Source organism: Strix aluco, chromosome 5 (genome assembly GCF_031877795.1).
Source record: "Strix aluco isolate bStrAlu1 chromosome 5, bStrAlu1.hap1, whole genome shotgun sequence".
NCBI lineage: Eukaryota > Metazoa > Chordata > Aves > Strigiformes > Strigidae > Strix > Strix aluco.
In genome coordinates this window covers 19,544,769-19,568,091 of record NC_133935.1, presented here as the reverse complement: position 1 = coordinate 19,568,091, position 23,323 = coordinate 19,544,769, and the positions used below count along the sequence as shown (strand labels likewise).

Sequence of the window (23,323 nt, the reverse complement as noted above, 5' to 3'; positions counted from 1 at the left end):
TGGCCTTCAAAGGGACAAGCAGGATTTCACCTCTCTTGCCTCTGACAGCCCCAGGAAGCAGCTCAGGGAGAGCCACCCAGAAATGTGGGGGGTGCTGCACCCAGCGTGCTCCCCAGCCATTCCAAGGCAGGCTGCACTGCAGTGCTTGCTGCACGCACTCCAAGACCACAGCAAGACTGAAAGCCAGCTCCTGAGAGCCTCCTCCTGCAACACCTCTGCTGCAGCCCTCCTCCCACTCAGCCTTAGGAGAGGTTTGACGGTGTCCGAACCACTCAGCGTGGTCTGCTCTTGTGAGCAACACACGACTGCTAACACCTTCCACGGGAGCAGAGCTGTGCTAACACTGAGCAAGCCTGAAAACCCCTCTTCTAACACATCTCAGTTTAAAAAGGAGGAGAAAGAAGACCATTCAATTTTGCATTAATTTAAACTGATAAGAGAAGTTTACAGGCATGCCATACCTCTGGCTTCACATACAAATATGAAGAAAAATGTTTGCACATATTAACGTGTAGAAAACCAAAAGTTTTTCTATATTCGATCATTTCATTCCTTGTGAAGAGTCAAATGATGTTGCACAGTTATATTTAAACCTATTAAATTGACCAGTGAAGTTCCGTTCTTCCCCACTGATCCTTAGGCACAGAATTCCTTTAATTGGTTTTATCTATAGTGTTTTAGATTAAAATAATAATAAAAAAAAGCTAGGAGGGTGATTTTGCTGATTTCTTTCTGTACAGCTAGGTTGTGTTTCCCAAACTAGAAGTTTCAAAATAACTTTTTGCCTTGAGAAAACACCAATGTACTGCTCCAGCAAAAGCAGTGCTGCTGCTGAATGCGTTTGAATTCCAGTCCAGTCTGAGTATACAGGAGCACATGAGACTCACAACCAGCCAGAAGAATTATTTTTATAAATCAACACTGCTGAATTTTCAACAGGCTTCACCATTAACCAGTGACAGTGTTTAAAATCAGATGCAGACCTCATTCTCAATAGTACTGAAATCTTCCATTTCTGCTCAAATAAGTTGCCGCAACAGATTCACTTTTTGGGATCCCCCTCTCTGCTCATGAAAGGCATAACCATTGCTGCTGCAGCCTTAAAAGAGCCTTTCCCAGATGCCTTGCATTAGTTAAATGACCATCCTACTCCTCAGACCTCACACAGTTTAATGATACTCTCCAGCTACAGCAAACATGCTACACATGTCACTTGAATGAGGCTTCGCAAACATGGCTGGAGCACTGCTAGTCCTCAGTCCTCCTAGAATGATGATTTAGGTTTATTTCTCAAACGTTCTTGTTTTGGTGATATTGCAATGGATCTTTAGAAAAGCGAAGGCAAAAAGGGTTTTTCTGCATCAACATTAACAGATGTAGAATTTTAAAACACAGATATGCCTGTGTGAAAATGTGGCAACATTCCTGTTTAATATGCAGGTGTATTATTAGAATTACTTACCATTAGTCTCTGATTTTTTCCCCATAGCTGATACCTGTTTGAAAAAGTAATAACCCATTATTAAAGTTCAATATGGGAAAACATAGCTATTTACAACAGGAAAAAAATCAACTCCATGCAAAGGCAGATTTCCATGCACAACAGAACTCTGCCAAATAGGAATATAAAAGCTACATGCTGTTACATGGCTTCTGCACCTCATTGTAATTTCTTTTACAGATAAAAAGACAGGTTAGTAACAAAAGACGTGTAGAGGCCTAATTCCAACTGACTGACTGTAATGAAGGTGAATGGCACCTTCCCCATAGAAAGCCTCCCACAGAGATGTTATCCTTTTAACAATGCACTGAAGTGTTACCTTCGAAGAAGCAGCTGGCTTTTCAACTGACTGCTTCTCCCAGAGATTACGTTTGCTGGATACGTCTCCTGGTTTTAAATCCTGTATTTTTAAATAAATGTCAGAGAACAGAAACCAACATTAGTTCTGGTTTATTTTGTTAGAGGAAAAGTTAGAATGCGACTTCCTCATAAGGAGAGTTGAGGAGCATCCACCAGTGGTAAATACTACATTGTCTATCAATTATAAAGCTATTCAGAACAACATTTCGCATAATGACTCCACACATATACATGCTTTATGACAAAAAACAATCCTGCTGCATCTGTTTAGTATTGCACAGACTAGCCGGCCATAGCTATTATGTTCATCCTAGGGAGTACAGTGAAAAGTTACTGTACCATCAAGTTTTTAAGAAAGATAATTCCAATTTTTGCAGAAAAAAAGATTTTTTTCAAAAATAGTATTTGTATTAGGGAGAAATTCAGAAGTAGCTAGTCTCAGTTATTTTAGATCAGAATCAAAATACTTATTTAAAAAAATGTAAAAAAATAGAGTAGGACTTCTAATACAACAGAAAAGCAGATCTTCCTCTGCATTCTTAAATATAGGTTTCAGGATTTAACACTGTAGTCCTTCATATCAATTTGAAATTCCACTGCATCCTTTAAAACCTTAGCACGTACCAATCACTAGCCTGACAGAAAAAAATCAGGTGAGGTAAGTCATTAAAAAATAACATTCTCTGAAAATGAGTGTATATGGAGACTTTAAGCAAAACTCAGTAAAAATGTCAAGCTGCTTCTTGGGGAAAAGCAGGACTACAAATTATGCTAGACTAGTAGCAATGCACCTGCTTAAGGACAAATGGAATGGTATCTACCTCTGTGGTTCACAAACAAAAGACCTGAAACTTTTGTAAAGAATACTCTCCTTTTCAAAAAGTGTTCAAGTCCTGCACGGTTTCCAGAATCTTATTCTTGCCATCCATAGACAGGTAGTTCTCTGCATGAGAATTTCTAACTTGGGATAGAAAAATGCCCAGTGATGAATGGAAATGCAATTTCTGCAAGAGGTATTTGCACCCAACAGAGATGCTCTAGAATTGATCATAATTTGCAGCCAAAGAGGGTTGCTGATGGTTAAGACTTTAAGCCAATTCTGTACTTCAAAAAGCAAGTTCAGCAGTAACCGAGGAAGGAAGAAAACAGCAAAATTGCAGTGGACTTTATCACAAAACCACTTCCATAATCCTGAAATCATTTGGGATCTGTGATTTAGGTTCACCATAAAACTAATTGAATCTTTGCTCCCTCTACTTTTAATTGAATGTTGTTCCAAAAACCACAAGAATCTTGATGGTCGCAAAAGCTTCGGACGACTCTTAATTTTGGGGGAACGTGATGGAGGTAGGAAGTTATTTGCTAACTAAGAAATTCTAGGTTTCCCTTTGATTTATCCTGGTAAAAAAAGTAAAAATTACACATTACAGATGTATATCATTCTTCATAGTCAATTATAAACAGATTTACCTGACCAACTTAGCAAACAGACCCCCAAAGAAGAAGAACAGGAGATGAGCAGGTTCCTTCAAGCAGAGATATTGAAAGAAAAAAGAACAATCTATTGAGAAAGACAGAAATGCAGACATAGATAGAAACAGTTGGCTGAGGGGAAAACAAGAGGTTAGTTTTACATTATCTAAAAGATGCAACTTAAAAGAAAGAGAAGAAAATCTGCAGGCAGATTCTGTGCTGGTTTCAGCGCTTGTGATTAAACACAGTGACCACAATGACTTTTGTTTTTATATTCATGTCCATAGGACACAATCTCCATGTAGCTACCAGTAAATACTGACATTAGGGACAATGCTTCAAATTTCAAGCTTGTCTTTGGGGCAAATAGGAGTGTGAACTGAGAAAATGTTTTTCAGGCTGTACCTTTTATAAAGGGCAAGTGGACTGGCAGAAAAACTCTACACAGGGATATGGGAAGAAACCAGTTCTTTAGTAAAATCCCAGAGTTGAAGCATTAACACCATGAGTGATGCCCCGCCATTCTCCAATATGGACACCTACAGCTGCAGTTCCTCATCCCTATCCTTCCCAAACCCACAATTACCTGTTTCTGCTCCTTCCCATATCCACACTGCTGCTTCCCACACTCCCAGCTTATTACTTTGGTAGCATTTTCTGCTTTGATTCTTGTTGAAGTAATAGGCATGCTAAAGGGCCTTTGTTAGAAATGACATTTAGGCTCTTAAAGGACTAAAGCACTTCAGTGGTTTAAAAATATACTTGGAAGATTTTTATACGGCAAAGGCCAAAGCACAAATGTTTCATCCAAGATGTATGGCTGATAATTTCTAAATTAATGGTAGGCCTTTCACATGTGGTAAGTTAATGTCCTTCTCTACCACAGAAGTGCTTCTCTGAGCACTGTCTTTTTAGAGCACCCCTAAGCTTTAAGGTGACTGCCCTGTTTCATCTCCCCCTTTTCTGACTACCTGGGAGTCTGCAGCTAGAGGGCTTCTGTGGGCTTCCAGGAGAGGACATGCAGCAAGGTTACCCCAAAGACCATCAGCTGGTTGAGGAAGCACCATCACCACCTCTGCCCCAGGAGAGAACCCACCTACTAAAGAGACAGTTGTTGCAAGATTACTTACAGAAGGTTTTGGAGCAGATGATTTGTTGCTGTCCGGGGTCTTGGTTAACCACTCGTTGATACGACTGGAGACACCAACCTTCAGTCCAGCAGTTTCCTGCAAAATAATAAAATCTAATCAGACTTTCAGAATAGCTTTTACTATGTTTTCCATGGTTTAGATTTAAAAGTAAAGCCAAGCCTGAGTTTAATGTAGAGGTCTTCATTGAGACTATGGCTAGCTAGCTGAGAGTCATCCTGTGTGCTCTGAAGATATTGTCTCTATGAACTACACAGTACTACCCTCTAGTTTTCAGTACTGATAAATGTGGGCTGACAAAATCATTTCCACTTTAGTGCTAACCCAGGAACACGTTAGACATAAACCTGCTGTTTCTGTCATAACCCCAAACTCGAAGGAGAAAAATCTTTAGCCTAAAAGAAAAGACACCAGTCTAAGTCTACATTTTTGTTTTGTTAAACTAAAATTTTACAAAAAAAACCCCACATCATAGAGGAGTTAAGTGGCCTAAAATTTAAATTATCAAAATAAATCTTTAAAATGTTAGAACAAATTACTGAAATTTCATCACTATCTGCAATAACTCCCTTCAATCCACGGCTCAGTTTTTTGGCTTGATGAATGCTCATCAACTCACATAAATTTACAGAAAGGAAATGTTGCCTGAAGGATTTACGTAGAAAAGATAAAGGTCTCACAAATGCTTCTATGCATTATCTATAAAACATCATCATTACCTTGCCTATTTAATCCTCCTCTGCCCCCCAAAAGAATCTTTCCCAACAGAAAGAATTTCTTTGTACTCCCCTTGAACTATGCAGATATATTTGTCTAAGATATCTGATGTAGCTCTGGAATGTCTCATAACTTAGCTCAGTATGTCACTAAATTCTTCCGTTATACTCAATATTGCAGCCACACAACTCTGTGGGTTTCCGAGGTCCTCAGGATCCTTTGGGATATTCTTCACCAGTGATGTCAACAGGAGCAGCCAGGCTTACTCAGTAACATGAATGGCAAGGTCAGGTCCATAACATAATTCTTTATAATCACTATATAAAATTAAACACGTACCTTATTTGGTGTTCCTGTCCCAGAGGGCGATGAAAAAACATTCCCTTTCTCCCACATGCTCTTGATATTACGGACACCTTCGGCTGGAACAGGAAGGTCAGAGGCTGCTGGCTTAGTTGGTCTTGCAGCCTTTGTGCCCTGCAGAAGAATTGAGGCCAGTTGGTGTTTGGCATTAAGAGCTGGAGTTGCAGGGTGGTTTGACTCCGGGGCAGGACTGGGGAATGCAGCAGCTGTAAGTGGTTCTAGTGATGATCATGCAAAGATGGAAAGGAGTACCCAGCCCAAGAGGCACCACTGACCACCTCTTTCTGATTTGCAGTTGCACCCTTGATACAACCAGCTATGAAAGCTGCAATCACTTAGATTTTTGCATTTGTTACATTTCTAAAGCTCATGGCAAACCATAGTTCTGCACACAACTGCTCCAAGCCTTTCATTTGTCTTCTTTCAAGTCTTAGCACCTGCATCTTCTAAGCATGGCTCTTTCAGGGATGCAGCTAAGGAAATCTTCATGAAGAGGTGGGGGAAAAAGGTTGCTCTGTCATTCAGCATCAGACTTTTCTCCACCTGTTCCAGACAACTTAACCTCACAATTTGGGATTCTAGGGATAAATTTCAGCTATTACAGTATATTTGTAATAAGGTGTTTTTTTAAAGAGTGTGGGACTGGGGGCTTTTTGGCAGTGTGTCTTTTTCATTGTTACCAAAAACACTGGACCAAACTTCTCCTGTTCCTTCTTTTCAAAATTTATGTACATTTTACATAACACAGATTTAAAGAGAATACGAACCTGTACAAGCTGACTCTTTGCCTCTTTAGTTGCAAAGCAAGTCAGATTTGGCAACTCTTGGAAAAATCAGAAACTGAAAGGAATAATTTGTATATAGCTGTGAAGCTGCACTGCCTGTTCCTTGCTATAGAGCTATGCTTTTTAATATATAAATGGAGCATAAAGACTCAGAACCTTAGCACAGCCCTACTGAAAATACTGGAGAACCTAATACAAGCTGGTGGGTGGGCTGGTCCGATGTTTATGGGTTGACAAAGCCTGACTTCACTATTACATAAATTTCTTATGACAGACAGAGCTGTACCTCCAACCTACCCACTCTTTTTAAGGAATTTAACATCAAACCCCAGTGCCAAATGAAAGCCCTTGGTCACTCTAGGGTGGTTATATCTCATCCAGAAAAGGCGCAGAGTGAAGCAGGAGGACAGAAGCTGTATGCTCCTACTTCGATGATATGGAGACTACTGGGTGCCATGCTGACATTCATCTCTAATGGAGGGGTTTGTGCTACCTTCAGCTTGACACAGGTGCTGGAGGCAAGCCTGAGCCTTCAGCACTGTCGTGCATGTGCTTTTTTCATTGGGAACTAACACACAGTATAAAACGCTCCAGTATGGATAGGCTTCCTAGCAGAAAGGTTAAACCAGACAGCTGTCACAGTAAAAAAGCCTTTGTTAATTGATCTTTAATTACTAAAGTTTCCTTTAAGTTAAAGGATAATAAAGCCTAACCAATCAATACCTTAATGGAATACCATGCTTAGACTCTGTATGTGAAAAAGAGGAGAAAAAAAAAATCTAGGAGGGAATGAAGAAGTGCTAGACCTTAATCACAGCTATCGAGATAATATCCCTTTTGATACTATTCTGTTCCCATGACACTTACTGACTGAGTCCAGTTGGCCTGCTATATTAACCAGTAGCTTTCACATTGCCTATACTCACTGATTTGTAAAAACAGCTAAAAAAAACCCAAACCAAAACAAAAAAGCAAACACATATTTTTCCTTGGACTATGAAAGAAAAAGCCCTCAATTCTGGCTTCAGAGCACATTATCAGCCACTACTTGTCAAAATTACCTGGGGTCAAATCCTGCATTTTGTTTTGATTCTGTTTTTCCTTTGTCACTACTTAACTCCCTAGTTCACTAAAGTGTCTGTCTTTGCCAAGGAATTTCACTCTGAAGTGGCAGCCAGCAACACAGGCCCAGTTTCTTGCTCTCCCTAAATAAGCTGCTAAGTCAGCTTTGCTCAGGATGACTATCAACTCTCTGCTGATAGTACTCTCATCACTCAAGAAGAGGATGCAACTGTCACTCAAGAGATGCTGATTGAGTCCTTCAAGAGCTACTCCAAGCTTACACAGCAGACAGACAAAATTGTAGCATGAAAGGGAAGACACGAATCTGAGGTTTTGTTTAGATATATATCTAGATGTCGGTTATAGGTGTGCCTCAAGCATTTTGTTCTTGAAGTCACATTAGAAAAGACTTTGTGACCAAAAATCCCTGCAGTTTTTGAACAGTAAAACCTAGGCTGATTAAAGTCCCAAAAGCCACTAGAAACTACAGCAATCGTGACCTGGAATTAACTTACCTCAATTGCACTAGTGTATTGCTCAAGTCTACTGTCAATCTTTGAGACAACTGCTGTTGTGTGGGTAGGTTTCATACCACTGTAGGAAGTAGGAAAAAAGAGAGAAAGAAATTATTATTCCCTCCAGTTAAACACTGCTGTTTTGACTGAAACTACTGTTTTGTTCCTTTACCTCTTCTGAGCGGATTTGTTCAAAAACTCTGCTCGCTCTTCTATCTAGAAGAGAGAGAAACAAGAACTATAAGTTTACAGTTAATAAAAAGGCAGGCTGTACAAGGCCAGGCTAAAATGTCATTTTAAATGTCAAAAGATCAATCTGAAAGAGATGCATTCTAACAGAAATCACCACAGACACACACACAGGTTTTATAGTTAGGAGCCTATTATGCTACAGATTCATACAGGTGGATATATTTTCTGCATTAATGTTTGCATCCTGTATATTTCTTCAGTGCCTTATTTGTAACAAGAGAATAAACCACCAATACAGAAAGGAGAAAAGGGAAGAAGTTCATCTTATGAAAGGCGTTGATATTCCCAAAGTCTATGTCAAATTTCCTCCTATCTTCCACATAAGAGCAAGTATGTTATCTCTCGAGACAGACAGCAAATTCAATAAAGTCTTTCTGAGTTGAGACATCAGACTAAGCCAGGTTTGGAACTCAGCCATATACTCTATCTCATGCAAAAACCAATCAGACTATACTCTGCTCATGTTCAAGCAAGGTCACTGCTGAGTCAATATCTACCAGCTGTTATTATGCAAACTGGTATCTTACATTTCATCATTATTTTCTACTCTGTGTATAGGAAAATATTGTAATGTTTCCAGGAGAAAAGAATTATGAAGGTCTCATAAGACATATGTCAAATCTCCCGATAATTTGAAAACAAAAAGACTCCATCCCTGAATAAAGTTTTAAAACATGTCACGATAGGGGGTAGATATTTGCATTCTGGGCCAGGAAATACTTTAATCAAACTTCCTCAAGTCTCTTCCACATTGCATTGTTCCACTTCTTGTCCCAGGCTCTACAGTTTCACTTAAGAGTAAAATATACACAAGCAGCTCCAGGGGATGGAAATTACTATTAATCAGCCTGGCTGGATTCCTGGGGATTCCCTGGTCTCAGTATGGGTTGTCCATTTTCAAGTTACTTTAACAGTGACCGCTGTGGCATTCACGCCTTTAAAATAAGGCAATGACAGCCATTCCTTTAAATGGTTCTCCTCAGTGCCCTTTGCATCCAGGCTGTACCAGAATACTAAATCCCAGAGCAATCCCATCAAAGGGCATGCACATTTTATTTCTCAAGCCAATACAAGCAAAAACTCAGGCAGTTCAGTGCAGAATTTGCAAAACAAGCTCACTGGAGGAACTCCAGCTAGCATCAGTCCAGCTCAAGGGTATCTCTAAAGCTCTAAAAAATATACATACAATTTACAGAGTAAATTACATCAACAGTTTTAGTTGTCAATGTATGATCTAAACACAGTCCTGAGTTGAAAGACGGACTTTGCTCGGATAGGTACCAACTGTTCCAAGGTGCTGTTGTCACAAGGTGGCAGCAATACACCAGGCAGGAGCTGAAGAGCCCTCAACACCCACGCGGGTCGGGAGCTGCGGCTCTTCCTCTGCCAGCCTTAACAGTTCATGACTTCGTTTCACCCGGAGGAAATGCAGTCGGCATTGCCATAAAACGAGCAAGTAAATTATTTGATTAAAAGTGACTGAACAGATCTTTGATGGTAACTTAAAACACATCACCTCTCCTTGACTATGGTACAGTAGGAAAAGTTTCCCACAACGCTGATTCCTGGGTCATAACCAGCAACGCATCAAAATGATGAGTTATACCAACAGGAGCTGCTGCTTTCTCCCCAGCTCTGCATGAATGGGTAATTCCCCAACCGCATCAGGGAAACCCTGGCTGGTAGCAAGGACAGACAATATGGACTATGTCAAAGAACCAGGACTCAAGGTTCTAGTGATTAATTTAGAGCATCTTCTAGTTCAGATGAACCTAGATTCCACTTGAAATCTTACAAAAGGGACAGATCTTTAAAGATGCTAACAGTAGATTTGTCATAGTCTTCCTATGTTCAGGAAGGAGAGATTATTTCTACAGAGCAGGAGAACCTGGCTTCAGTAGGCACTGGTGTAAAATGGGGATAGGTTAGGGGGAAGAGGAACATGTATTCTTGGGGTGGTAGTAAAAAGACATGGAGTCCTTCTTCATTTGCTGGAAATGACAGTTCTCAGAGCATCTGCTGTGGTATCAGGAATAAGTTGGGGATTGTTCAGAACAGAAGAGTGAGGAAGCAAACCAGAAAATAAGTTAAACAGGAAAGCAGAGTTAGGAAGCGACCCTCAGAGCTGAACATGGTCCTCTTCCTGAGAAACCATGTGCCTTGTGTGGATGAATAACACATTTTCTGCACATTTATATGGGAATTTGTTCTAGAGCATCTTCCTCAAAACACAGAATGCATGAAACAGAAGCATACATTGGATACACTTAGAGCAAACACACATGTATACACACATGGATTAAACATATAGGTCAAATACATTTAGGCTGTACAGCAACATCTAAAGGTCATTTATCCACTGCACACCACACAAACTCCATGCAAAGAATTTAAAACGTTTGGCACATACAGTAAACAGTATTACAAAATAGATCTGTAAGAGAAACAGGCAAAGCAAGATGGTTAGCACAAAACACAAGGTATTTCCTCAGTTTGAGGCCAGGAAATAAGAATAATCTTTTTCCTGCATTCATTTAAACAGAATCTTGCTAAATAGCTTGGACTATGTCTTGTCACCATGGACTACTTTCCAAAGCCTCTGGCACAGAACACACATGTACTCCAAAAAGTCAACCTGCCAGCCTCTAAATTATGACCAGAGAGAAAGAACACAGGATCTCAGGCTGCATCTCTCCCACCTAACCTCAGTTTCTTGAAAGTTAAGCATTTAGTCAAAATTACTCATTTTGGTTTCCTCTGTAATGAGTGGAGAGGCAGAGGAGCTCACCTCACCATAGGAAAGGTGGAATTTCTTGCACACTGAGAGTGGCTCTCTATTAACTACCAAAGAAGCTTAGATTAGACAACAAAATGCTTAGACAGACACCTACCCTTCTGCTGATAAAGTCAGATGAAATTAAACCAATGGACATAAATCAAAACCATGCAAATTCTCACACCTGGTTAGGCCCTTACTCAATGGGGTCAGCACATACAGGTGGCAAGGAATAAATTAAGCAAGATGTTATATAGAGATATATGTATACATTTATTCACATTCAATATTATATAGACATCTTTTGTTCACTGATTGTGCAAGAAGCGTTTTGCCTATCAAAAATGCAACTGAAGTGTGGGTGTCAAAGTGCACTGTCTTCCGTCTGTACATTCTCCAAAAACAAACAGAATGGAAGAGGAATGAGTTAACACACAATTTGAGCCAATGACTTGGGAAACACAAAACATCTAGATATTCCCAGTAAAACTTGTTTCATACAAAGGTATTAAATGATTCTTCAGAATTCTAAACTGTGTATTAAATATTATGCAACAGAAAGTGTTGTAAAGTGATATATAGAAAAAGTCTTCTCAAAAACTGGGTCAGGGAGGAAGAGGAATAAAAAATGCACACAGAAAGCAGTAAACCCTCTATTATAATTTTGCCTCATATCCAACAGGTGAAAAAACCTAGTGGAAATCTATTTGGAATGATAGTCCTTGGGAATGAAGTGGCTTCTCCTTATCCTCCCTGAGTGGCTCACGCTCTCTTTTGCTTCATTAAGCACAGTTAGGCTTTTTCCTGCTGTCAGCAGCATCTGTGCAGAGTGCACCAATTTACTCCAGTTTACCTGCCAGACTAGCGTGCTGCAATCAGCATCAAAGATGGGGAAAAACAAACATCACAGATCCTGTTCTTATCTATCTTCCCTCTGCTGCAAGAGTAGCTCATCTAGGAAGAACTGATTGTGTGGAGTCTAATTTTTTCCAGTCACTGCTCCAGCTGCCAGGTATTGAACGCAATGATGAGATAGGACAAGACAGGTCTTTAAGAAAAAAAAAAATCTCAAGCCCTGAAAAGTCCTATATTCTGGCTTAGCTGTCAGCATCACTTTGCAGAGTCCAGTCACATCAGTCCATGTTTCCCAGCAGACATTTTCTGTAAAGACAGGAGATATCCCATACTCCCAGCCTCCTGCCATTGCTTCCCCCCCTCAACGCCTAACTGCTTTTGCATTTCTGTAGTGGTGGAGTTCACCCCCAAGAGGAGGCTTAGTATTGAAATATCCTGTTCTCTTCTGATTAACCTAGAGAATAGTTATATAAGAAGTCAGTAACACTCCTTCCCAAAGAAAACTGCTTTTCAGTTATCTCCCTTTTTTCCTTTGTTCTCGTAGTTCACTTGGTAAATAGCATACCCTACTTTCCTCATCTAAGACACTCCCAGGAACTTCTTTTTCTTCCCAAAAACTGATCGCATAAAGAAGGACAAGGAAGGAGAAAGATGCTTGGCCAGATTGTGATCTAGGAGAAGTCAGAATGTGCACATGTATCATACAGTATCTTAATACTGAGCCTCCCTTTTTTCATTATTAATTCCAACCACCCACCAACAATTGTGCATTTAGGGTTCTCACATGATTCATGACACATCTAACCAGATGATACATTCATCAAGGGAGAAAATATGTGCCAGATGCTTTACAAGTCAAAAGATAACTTGGACAGTACATAACAGAAAGCTGTGTACCAACCAGGTTAGACCAGCCTGAGAAGTCTGTCCAAATGAAAGGTAACACTGTGTTTTAAAAACTGGAGTCTGATGTCAGGTTATTAAAATGAGATTATTCTCTCCTTAGCTGTTGACCACAGAAGGCTAAGAGACAGTTTACGGTGTGAAGCTCAACAGCATTACATATCTACTCTGGCCACCCACAGACACCAGACTGGAATATGTACAGTATCACCAATTTGCCAGAGAGAGAAACAGAGAAAGAAAGAAAATCTGTACAGAGTTGCATATATCAGTTTTTGTAACAAGCGGCTTCTACCTAACAAGCCATAAGAACTAGCAGTAATTATCATCATAAAAGAAATTGGACCTTGGATGCTTAACAACGTTTGGAAAATTCCAGCTTTCCTCTAAAAATACACTTAGTAGAAGAGTGTAACATCAGTCCAAAAGTTCTCTGAAAGCTATTAACCTCCTGCCAAATCCAGTGTTTTTTCCCCACTCTCCCCCAAATTATGATCTCTATCTTTCTATTATGTGTTTTCAAGTGTAATTTCCTCTCTTCTGAGTCATCTGTGAACTAAAGCTCCAAATGTATGTCATAAAAGACATCTCAATAAACAGAAAGAAGAAAAGGAAGCCCTCCCAGGAGGGCTGGGAAGAAGCTGTACATTTATAATGTCTGTTATTGACATGGTCTTTTGCAACCAAAATGGCAAGACCAGGTTTATCTGATAGGAGCAAGTCGTGAAGCTTGGCAATCTTCGTTTACAGTTGTATGTATTCAGTCCTTGTCTTTCAGGTTCAAATGTGCCTGAGAAGTCAAAGACAAGTCCAGTCAAAAGCATTTGGATGCTGTATTTGCTAGAACTGGACCCAAAACAGTATAGGGCTAAAGCTCCAGATTGGTTCAAAGTATAGCTCTCTGTGAGCAGAAATATAATTTTGACTAAATGCAGTTTGTCACTCAACATAGTTCTTAATTCCATCAAGATCCTCCACTTCATGGCTGGATGAGCTCCTACCTGATAACCTCCTGCCTTTTTTTTTTTTTCTCCTAGTGCCCATAAAGGGGCCTTTTTTGACAAACATTTTGGATTGTTAAATGACTACTAATGACACAAAACAAGAAAAGGAAAAGATAGTTGAAAACAATTAATAGATCTGTAGTTTGAGCTTGAGCTGAGAAAGCAACTGGGTTGAATACCAAAACAAAGTTCCCAATCATTTCAGTGGGGCCAGGATTCCTCTTCCATGCTGAAAGGCCATTTAATTGATTTATCCGACTTTCAATATAATATAGGCCACAGAAGACCACTTAGAAATTCCTGTAGTAACAGGAGGAATTTTTTTTCTTGTTATGTAAGAAAATGAAATCTAGCCCAGTACTTCTAGATGTTATTTTTAGGGGGATTAGCCATAAGCTAGAACTCCCATATGGGGCAGTTTCAGTTAATGATGATTAGGCTGAATATGCTTAAAGACAAAGTAATCTGGCAAGGAAGGAAGTAATTGTGGAAGTGGAAGGAGAGAGAGAACATTTGTGATCTTTATGTACTCCAGTTCACAAAGCACTTCTATAACAAATTTACATTGACAATCAACACAGTAATACAGCTCTAAGTTTCCAAAATAATTTTTTCTTGAAGGTGAAGATCCTTTCTGGACATTTTTCATCAACAAGAACAGGTAACTCCCAGTCTGAACTCTATTTCTGGAAAGGATCTCTAATTTTCAATCATCCCAAGGTTTCAGGCTAAGGTCTATTTCAGACCATTGTCCCAGGTCTGATTTCAAGTATTTCCACACTGCTTTGGTGTTTGGCTATTGGTTTGGACTGCAACCCCAAATAATTTTTATGTACTATATAGATGTTAGTGGGGAGGTTACCTTGAGAGATGAACCTTTAGGACTGAAACATTTAAATGGCTTCTTGTCTTCAGATAGACCATCTTCTGGCATTTTTTGACGTTTCTCAGCAGCCTCAGCCCTTCTCCTTTCAATTTCTTCCTTCATCCTCCTCTTTTCCTCCTTAAAAAATACAAATGGTCACTTATTCTTTCAGAAACTAGATCACCATTACAGGGCTTTGCAGTCCTGCAAACATTTACCAAATTTTCTAAGAACAGGTTTTTATGTCAATTAAAAAAGTTCATCTGAAATCTAGCAACGTATTGCTGCTAATCCACCACAGTGTTAAGGCAGCAGGGAAGGCATCTAGTCTGTCCTGCTTTATTGTCTCCTCACAGTGAAGTCACCAGATTTATTGCCATATAGTGTCACTTAAAGAGAGAAAAAAGCACATTTACAAAAATATTCAAATATTCAGTTTCTCTGTATCCTCATGTATCGTCTTTGTACTGTCCTTCTGTCCATCTACTCTGGCACTTTTTGTGCCAAGGTTAATACTTCACAAAGAAAAATCAAAAGGTGCCCAAAAAAGTGAAGATTAAATGCTTACAGTTTTTCATCCAAAGAGATACCATGATTTTTCACTTCATAAGCTACAAGTCCAACCAGAAGCCCTCAAAGCACAACCATTGTGAGTGCTCATCAGCAGGGTCTGACCCGCAAGGTATTGTACACTCTCAGCATCTATTGAGTTCTACTCTAAAGAGCTCAGTATATTAAAGGAACTGGCACTCAGCTGCCAAACACTATTATTATTCATCTACCATTTGTTTTTCAAACAACTAAGAATTCTAAATGATGCACCAGAGATTTGGAAATCCTATTTACAGAGTCTCTTGTCAGAGGAAGTACAAGCAAACAGATGTGCTTGGGTACTCAATATTTAAATAGACAAGAATGTCTTCCTAATGAGATATAGCCCATCGTAACTAGATACAACAGTAGCAGTCCAGCTCATCTGCAGCAGACAAATTTTGACATGTGCTTTGTAGTTCAATTTGTGTAATGTCAAAAAGACACCCTGAATAAATTAAGAACTCTGTCGCTATAACACTACCCCCAACATTTTGCATCCCCAAGAAGATAAGAAATTTGCAGCAATCACAGATTAAATCCTGACTTGCAAAGATGTATATTGGAGCCCTTTCTTTCCTGAGGCTAGAACTGTAATGTTTCTTTCCACCCCAGATGACTGCATGTTTTAACTCCGGTCCTCACTAAAGCACCTTTGATAATACGGCATACTTGCAGTTAAATATGAAGGTTAGAAAATGGGGTGATTTTAATGCTGGGTAGCACATTTGAAATCAAGGTCTGTTGCACCAGACCATCTCCAGACAGATGCTGAGGAACAGTAATGCCTAGAAAAGCACACAACCCAGAGGGCCCAGATAAAGGGGGCAATCTGAAGCAAAGACATAGCAACAATTTCCCATACAGAGCAACATCAGATCCAAAAAGAAGCAGCACACTTTGGCCTGTATGTTTGGGTTTGGTCTTGCCTTCCTTGTGACATGCTCCTTCCTCACCTGTAAGCCAGTCTCCCATGGCCTCATTCTGCCCTTCTGTTAAATACAGACCCATTGACCTCCAGCCACCAACTTCGTTGCCTAAAAGCGTCTGTGCAGACACTGCTGTAGTTATCAGCTAATGCAAGGCCATTGGAAGTAAAGTAGTAACAACAAAGAAATCAAAACAGAGTCCAGTAGTTCATATTTTACACTTACCTCCTCTCTGGCTTTTCTCTCAGCTTCTTCCTGCTTCTTCTTCTGCTCCTCTTCCTCCAGGATTTTCCGGCGTTCCTCCCGCCTTTTCTTCAGCTCATCCAGCTCTGCCGCTGCCTCCTGCTGCTTCTCTTTCAGCTTCTCAAACTCCTCATTCTCGCCTCGGCGATGGCGCTGATCTTCTAACCGCTTTCCAGCCTCAACTCGAGACCCTGGCTTGGCTTCCTCAGCATTTATAGTCCCTTTCAAACTGGAGCGGCTGGGAAAGAAATGAAAGGGAAGGTGATGCACCACCGGTTTTCCCTTCCTGGCCAGAGCCACCCGCTGACATGCGCTCACTAGCAACATGAGAGCCTGGCACTCAGAGATGTTGTTTTTAAAGACCTTTTGCTCCTTACAAACTACAACAGGCTCAAAACATTTTCATCAGGAGTTAGTAGGCTGCAATAGTATAAGGAGCACCTCTCCCATCCGCTGCCAGTGAGGAAGGAGTCTCCATGTGCTTGTGGGCACAGGAGCTGCACCACCCTGCCCGAGAACTCAGGCCACCTTCATTTTTAAGAAAATTCAGTAACTGAGCTTTAAATATTTTACATCTCATGTAACTTCAGCAAGTGGTATCATATCTCACCAGCATCTCTATGGTATACAGTAAACTGTTACAGTTTCATACCTCTACTCCGCAGTTTGCGTACAGAGGAACCACTTCCAAAAGCATATTGTACTTCATACAGAAAACAAAGCAATGGAAAGCCATAACTAACTCCTCTCTGTTGATTTTAAATGAGATAAATTTACATATAAAAAACTCATAGCAAAAATATTATGCTATATTCTGTGTAATAAAAGATGCACTATATCCTTTGCTTTCAAAGGCAAGTAATTTTTATAAGCCCTCTAGAAAAAGACAAGTATCTTTGGGGACAGAACAGAATACTTGACTTGGGGAAAACAGAAGGACCCAAGAGAGGGAAGAGAATCTTAACAGCTTCAACAGTATTTTAAAAACCTAAAAAGGTTCCTATCTCATCTATAACACCTATTACTTTAACTCTCCCAGCCTGTATGAACAGAAAGGTTCATCAGATCTTTTCCTGACATTTTCCAGGGAAAGTATGACTTTTTATTAAGGAACTGGAAATTATTTATTAATGGCAACTTTCCACAAGCAAAAACCAGAAGTTTTCCAACCAGTTGTAATATATGAGACAGAGAATATATGAGAAAGAATACCAAAAAAACCCCCAAAGAGTTTGCATAGGTGAAGTGCATACTTTCAACAGAGCAAGATAGTATCGCCTAGTTAAACAATTACCACACCAGTGTTTGGACAAATGTCTGCTCCCTGAGTGCGTTTAATATTACTGCTGACAAGGAGATAGGTACCTAAGAGGTATCAGTGTGCTATTCACAAGAGACAGAAAGGGAATGTACTTATGGATTTTTTAAAAAAAAACCTTTCTGTTCTGTTGGCATTTAAAAAAGCTTGATATTAATGATTTAATTAATGCAACCAAAGTGTTGCAGAGTATAATACCACAAGATGGTACAAATCAAGTGTTCCAACAATAACAATAACTGTTAGAGAGGATTAGAGATGACAACATGAAGAACAAATATCATATAAATTTGCAATCAAGTGAATCACACCCAATCCTGCAAAGGTGGTCTTCATTCAGATAGATGCCTCATCTACATGGAGTTAACCATATAAAAAAGGCTGTAGGACCAGAGCTGAATTGCCTGTGGTTTCAATATCACAATAGAATCTACTAACACAAAATCCTCTGCCCCCACATGATCTTACCAAATTGGATGAAATTTGGTTCTAGCATGGCATGCATGATTTAGGAATTGTATCATTTAAAAAACATGGCAAATTAGCATAACCAAACCGATGCTATTAGGTGAATTCAACTTCTGTACTTCATCTGTGCAAGTTCAACAGTAAAGTAGTAGGACCTGGCACTTAATTTGCAATGTGTTTACTTGGGTTTAGAAAGTCTTTTCTATGCAAAAGTGTAACACCACAAAGCAAAGCTAAAGAAAAAAAATGTCCTAGAGGTCTGTGAATGTATGTATACCCAGTACATTCTTGTGCCTGATTTTCTAACCTAGTTACAAGTACCTAACACATATTTCCCTAATATCACCTTATCACAATCCTCTTCTGCTCCAGACCCTATTCCTGAGTGTGTCTTTTCAGTGGAATCATATAAACCATGAAAGTAGAACCACAAGATCACCCTCCAGCCATAAGTGTCAAGTTAATGTAAGTGGTCACGAATGAGGGCTTGCATCAGGTAGTGATGTCTAATTAAAGAAAGGAACTCATGCTTTTTAAATAAAAAATACATATACAATTAACTATAGCATTGTGAGAAAACATTAGAAACTTTATTTGAAATTTCATTTAGCCCATTCAAAAACGAAGTGAAGACCAATACCTGAGGTGTGAGGTATGATTTTGGGTGTCCAGCCTGAAATACCTCTGATTCAGTTTGCAGAGGTACTGAGAACCCAAAATGTTCCACAAGCCTCTATAAGGCACTAAGTATTTCTAAGGGTTCAGTGTACCTATCCTGAACAGGCCATGAGAAATCCCTGGCTATTTTAAGGCTTTCCTGCTTCATTGCAAGGTTGTAGCCTCTATAGCAAGCATCCCAGGAACCTCACTAATTTTATTTTTTTTTTCTCCTCATGGTCTCTGAAGTCTGTGTTACCAGCCCATCCAGACCTGCAAGCTCTGGGCCCAAAGAACATGCAAGTGGTCACTTCTGATAGACATAATGATATCCCTGGCAAGACCAGAATTAAGAGAATTGAGAACATAACATTTGCCAAGATTCCCTTTATAAATAGCCACTCAGTTTTATATCAGCACAAAAGAAAGGTCAGTTGTCAGAGACTTCAGTGCAGATAGCCTCAATGAAATTAACAGCTACTCTCAGCTTGCAACTGATAAAAGCCAAAGGTAGAATCTGTTCTTAACATTTTTGTTTGGAGACGTCAGGTGACCATTTTGTCCTCTTTACAAAGAAGGACATTTAAAGTTTCTAGCTTATTTTATTCTTGTGCAGTTTACAGGACTTCCCCTACTGGTTCTGCATAATCCAAAATAGCAAACAATAAACTGGCAGTAATTCTGCTTATTTTCCTCCATCTCCCAAACTCCTCTACTTTCAACAGATTCTCGGAATCTCTGTTCCCTACTGCCCACATTGAGAAATTAGTATCAAGATGCTGGGTGAAAAAAGAGTTTCGTAAGCACCTCTTTGGTGCTAAGAAATTAAGTTGGTTGCCAGCTTTCAGACAAGGAGAAAAGGAAAGAAGTAGTTTGTGGGAGCCAAAAATGTCAGAACAATGTGAAAAAGCATGTTGCATCATATTTAGGACTTTTGCAGTTCTGTATGAGAAGAGGGAGAAAGGCAGGTGGGAGGGAAGATGGAAGGGGAAGCCATAAAATGGGGTTTCATTCTGTATTTCTCTTACTGACGTAAACAAATGACACAGATAAGATTTTTCTTTATCCTCCACTACTCTATTTTATTCTCAATCCTCACCACTGAGCGTTAGCAAAGTTACATGCTTCCTAACTAGTATCTGATAAATTCATGTAAAAACAAGAAGAAAGATAGTTCCAAACAAAGCCCAACAATGTGGGGACAGTTTGTTAGAAAAAAAGGCCAAGAGCCTTAATTCATACCTAACAACCTAATGAACACTAGAACCTCTGCTGATGTTACCAACCCAAGTCTTCTACTCTGCTGATAAAAGGCTATTAACTGGCTTCTTCCCACATTTGGGAAACAGTGGAAGAAAAACAGAAAAAGAAAAAAAAAGGAGTGGAAACTCAAATCTACATGTTGCCACTAAGGCCTGTCTCCCACAGGAAGTAAAGCAAGTGAAAACACAACAGAAATATTTTTAGAAAACCATTCTCATGTTACTGATGATGTGACCCAAGTCATGAAGAAGGACAGTTCTGAGCAAGGCCAATTTCCTGCTATTCCATCTCCATCTCTGTCTGTCTTTTGGCCTTAGGTCAGGATGTCTCCAGGGACTTTTGAACTGCATTTTATTTTGAGAAAGTCTGTTTTTCCCGGAAGAATCACAAGGGGAATGCTGAGATACAACAGAAAATCCCATCTGCCATGCAGAGATTTCTCAAAGTGCCTGGAGAGTTTAACCTTTTCTTTGCTTCTGTCAATGTCAAAGAGGAAGAGATGTATAGAAGGAAAAAAAATTGGTTTTCTAACCCATTTGTTCTTGTTTTTCTGCCAAAAGGAAAACCTTCTGCTCTGCTTCATGTATTCCCTCCTTTTAGCAGGCAGAATCCTTTTTAATAAACTTTTCACTAGAAAATTTTTACCTTCATTGAATTTCCTAATATAGCCATAAGGCAAATACTTCCTTGAAAAGAAAAATAAAAATCAAACTTTGATACAGCTTATAAAAAGACAAAAAATAGAACATTTTGACTAGGAGAGATTTTCACCTAACTGAAAAATCACTTTTATAGAGAAGCCATTAATTTCAAGGTTTGCCTTGAAATCAGGAAAGCAGCTCTTTGAAGAGTTACCAACTGTATTGTGCTGCATGCATACTGATATGCAGAGTGTGATTAAAAGCAGGTGGGTAATTGGAAATATGTTACTTTAGTAAAGGTTGAGACCTGACTTTAAAAATTAGAGAACAAAATCTGGGCTCTTGTCATTATTGGTCTCTGTGCAGATATTAGAAATAAATGTTCTTCAAGGAAGGAAAACCCCAGCAGAGCAAAAATAAGCCACTTGTCTCTACTGAGGAAGCAAGGCTATTTACATCTGCTTTCTGTACCTCATTTAGTTACTGCAACAGTGTGGGGGCAGTTCGTTAGAAAATAGGCTAAAAGCCTTAATTCACACCTATAACCAATGAACACTGGAGCCTCTGCTGATCTTGCCAACCTAAGTCTTCTACTCAGGTGCTACAACAAGGCTATTACACAGAGGCCCGGAGATGGCCCCCTGCTCTGCTACAACATAAGCAAGCCCAATGGCTTACTTGGAACTTACCCAAAAGCATTCTCAGTAGATTTAAGTTTTGGGGCAGTGAGTTCACGTTCTCCATTCTGTGCCTTTTGTTCAGGAACTCCCTTCTTACGATCCCAGATACTTTTCATTTCCTCTTTGGGTGCTTTTCCTTTATCCTTGTCATCTTTTACCTGCTCAGCAGATACCATAAATCATAGAACAAAACCAAGAAACAAACAAACAAAAGAAGTCACAATAAGGCATCCTAAATAACAGCTGAGGAACACAGATTTTTTCGTGTTAGTGATTAACTAAGAAACTGTCTTCAAAATGTTTATGTGCTTTATGGCAGAAGTAGTCTGTAAAGATCTAAACTGTGATCAACCACCACTCTGCTATCTTGGTCTGAATTCAAGATGAGAACATCTTGAACAAAATTATCAGTCTTCTGTGAAAGTTTGTTGTGACTATGGGACTATGCTACCACTTTGCTTCACTCTGCAACTGCACCCCACCAAGGCACCCCAACCCTCTTCCCTTCCCCTGCAGCATCATTCACCTGTTGCCTATTAAATTTCTGGGTTGCAAACTCTTTGGGATTAGGCTTGTTGATACATTCTTGATACAAGGTTATAGGCACCGGCACAATAAAAATAGCGCATAACCTTCACCAATTGTCAAGTTTGCTCAACAAAGTTCACATTCTTTCTAGTGTCATAGCAGATGGATACTTCAGCATTGCAAGAATAATGGCCAAACCACAAAATTATCTTTGTGTCAGAGTAAAACTTACTCTGACAAAAAGCACAATCCTACCAGGGGCTAGTCATGGATAGTGTTATGAGACATTAATATTTAATCCTATGAAGAAGCAAATATTCTCTCTGGAAACATGAGAGCAAAAATTCCCTCGATCTTTACAAAGCTTTGTCCTATAATTCTTCATAATAATCAAGTATACTTAGTGCATGAATTTCACTCTCCCATATTCCTTCAGAGTTATAAGCCTGAAGTATTTATCAATACCACAGATGGCCTGATCCCAGCCTGCTGAGTCATGGCTAGATGCTGATAAGAGAAGGAGGATATGGACTGATTTAAGTTCTTTATCCTCAGGTAGAATTATTCCCTTTCAGTTAGATTACCAGTCTAAATAAACTCTCAACAGCAGCAGATTAAACATTTACCTCCAAAATATTTTTTTTTCCCAGCTCTACCCTGTTGGAGGAAGATTCTAGCTGGCAAGCAAGAAACACCTTCTGTGAAAAATTCATATGAAGACCTTTAGGAAAAAAAAATACCTTTGTCCCTTGGAAGCCTGTTGCCATCCCATTTGCTAACTAGAAAGAAAAAGAACTTCCATAACAACCCGTCTGCAACACAGCTGCTTTTATGGCATTCCAAGCTGCACCTTGAAATAAAAAAAAACCCATACACACACCCATCCCCAGATCAAATCAAATTTCTATCCTTCCTCATCAAAGAACAACTTCTGGAGATGTAATATAAAGGATATTACATATTACAATATTACCAATAAAGGACAAGTTCAGAATTTTCAAAGTCACGATTCTCCTAAGGCGTTGAATTAAGCTGCTGAGTGAAGTCCCCAAGTCAGCCTCTGACTTTACCTGAGGCCAGTCTGCTTGCTCACAGAAACTGATACAACAGACAAGGCCAAGGTGACACACTACAAGTGAGTACTGGCTGGTTAAACTACTCAAGCAAATTTGCCATTGGTGAGGGATGTTGAACACAAAGGCTTTTGCTCTGTCTGGAGAGCAGACAGCAGGAGTGCAGAATTTTCCCACCCTCTCCTGCCAAGGGGCTTTAGCCATGACCTGGCAGAAGAGCCCTGACGGACAAGAAGGGAGTTCAGTTTCCATGACCGTGCATTCTTTGGCCATGATGCTGTAACTGCTAGCAAACAAGGCCATTATTACTAGCGCCTCAAGGGATGGTTTTCTGTTTTCTAGGAGCTGGGCTG

At 39.6% G+C, this 23,323-nt stretch overlaps 1 protein-coding gene across 7 annotated transcripts in view; it reads right to left on the bottom strand.

The window, feature by feature from the left end:
• Nucleotides 1-23,323, bottom strand: part of CALD1 (caldesmon 1) — a 197,074-nt gene that overhangs the window by 1,849 nt on the left and 171,902 nt on the right. For all 7 annotated transcript variants that reach the window (XM_074826266.1, XM_074826269.1, XM_074826271.1 and 4 more), the window contains 9 exons: nucleotides 21,379-21,527; nucleotides 16,325-16,580; nucleotides 14,577-14,717; nucleotides 8,097-8,140; nucleotides 7,925-8,003; nucleotides 5,539-5,676; nucleotides 4,465-4,560; nucleotides 1,821-1,901; nucleotides 1,463-1,496 (listed from right to left, as the gene is read on the bottom strand). In XM_074826266.1, the coding sequence (XP_074682367.1) occupies nucleotides 1,463-1,496; nucleotides 1,821-1,901; nucleotides 4,465-4,560; nucleotides 5,539-5,676; nucleotides 7,925-8,003; nucleotides 8,097-8,140; nucleotides 14,577-14,717; nucleotides 16,325-16,580; nucleotides 21,379-21,527 (1,018 nt within the window). The remainder of the gene's footprint in view (nucleotides 1-1,462; nucleotides 1,497-1,820; nucleotides 1,902-4,464; nucleotides 4,561-5,538; nucleotides 5,677-7,924; nucleotides 8,004-8,096; nucleotides 8,141-14,576; nucleotides 14,718-16,324; nucleotides 16,581-21,378; nucleotides 21,528-23,323) is intronic.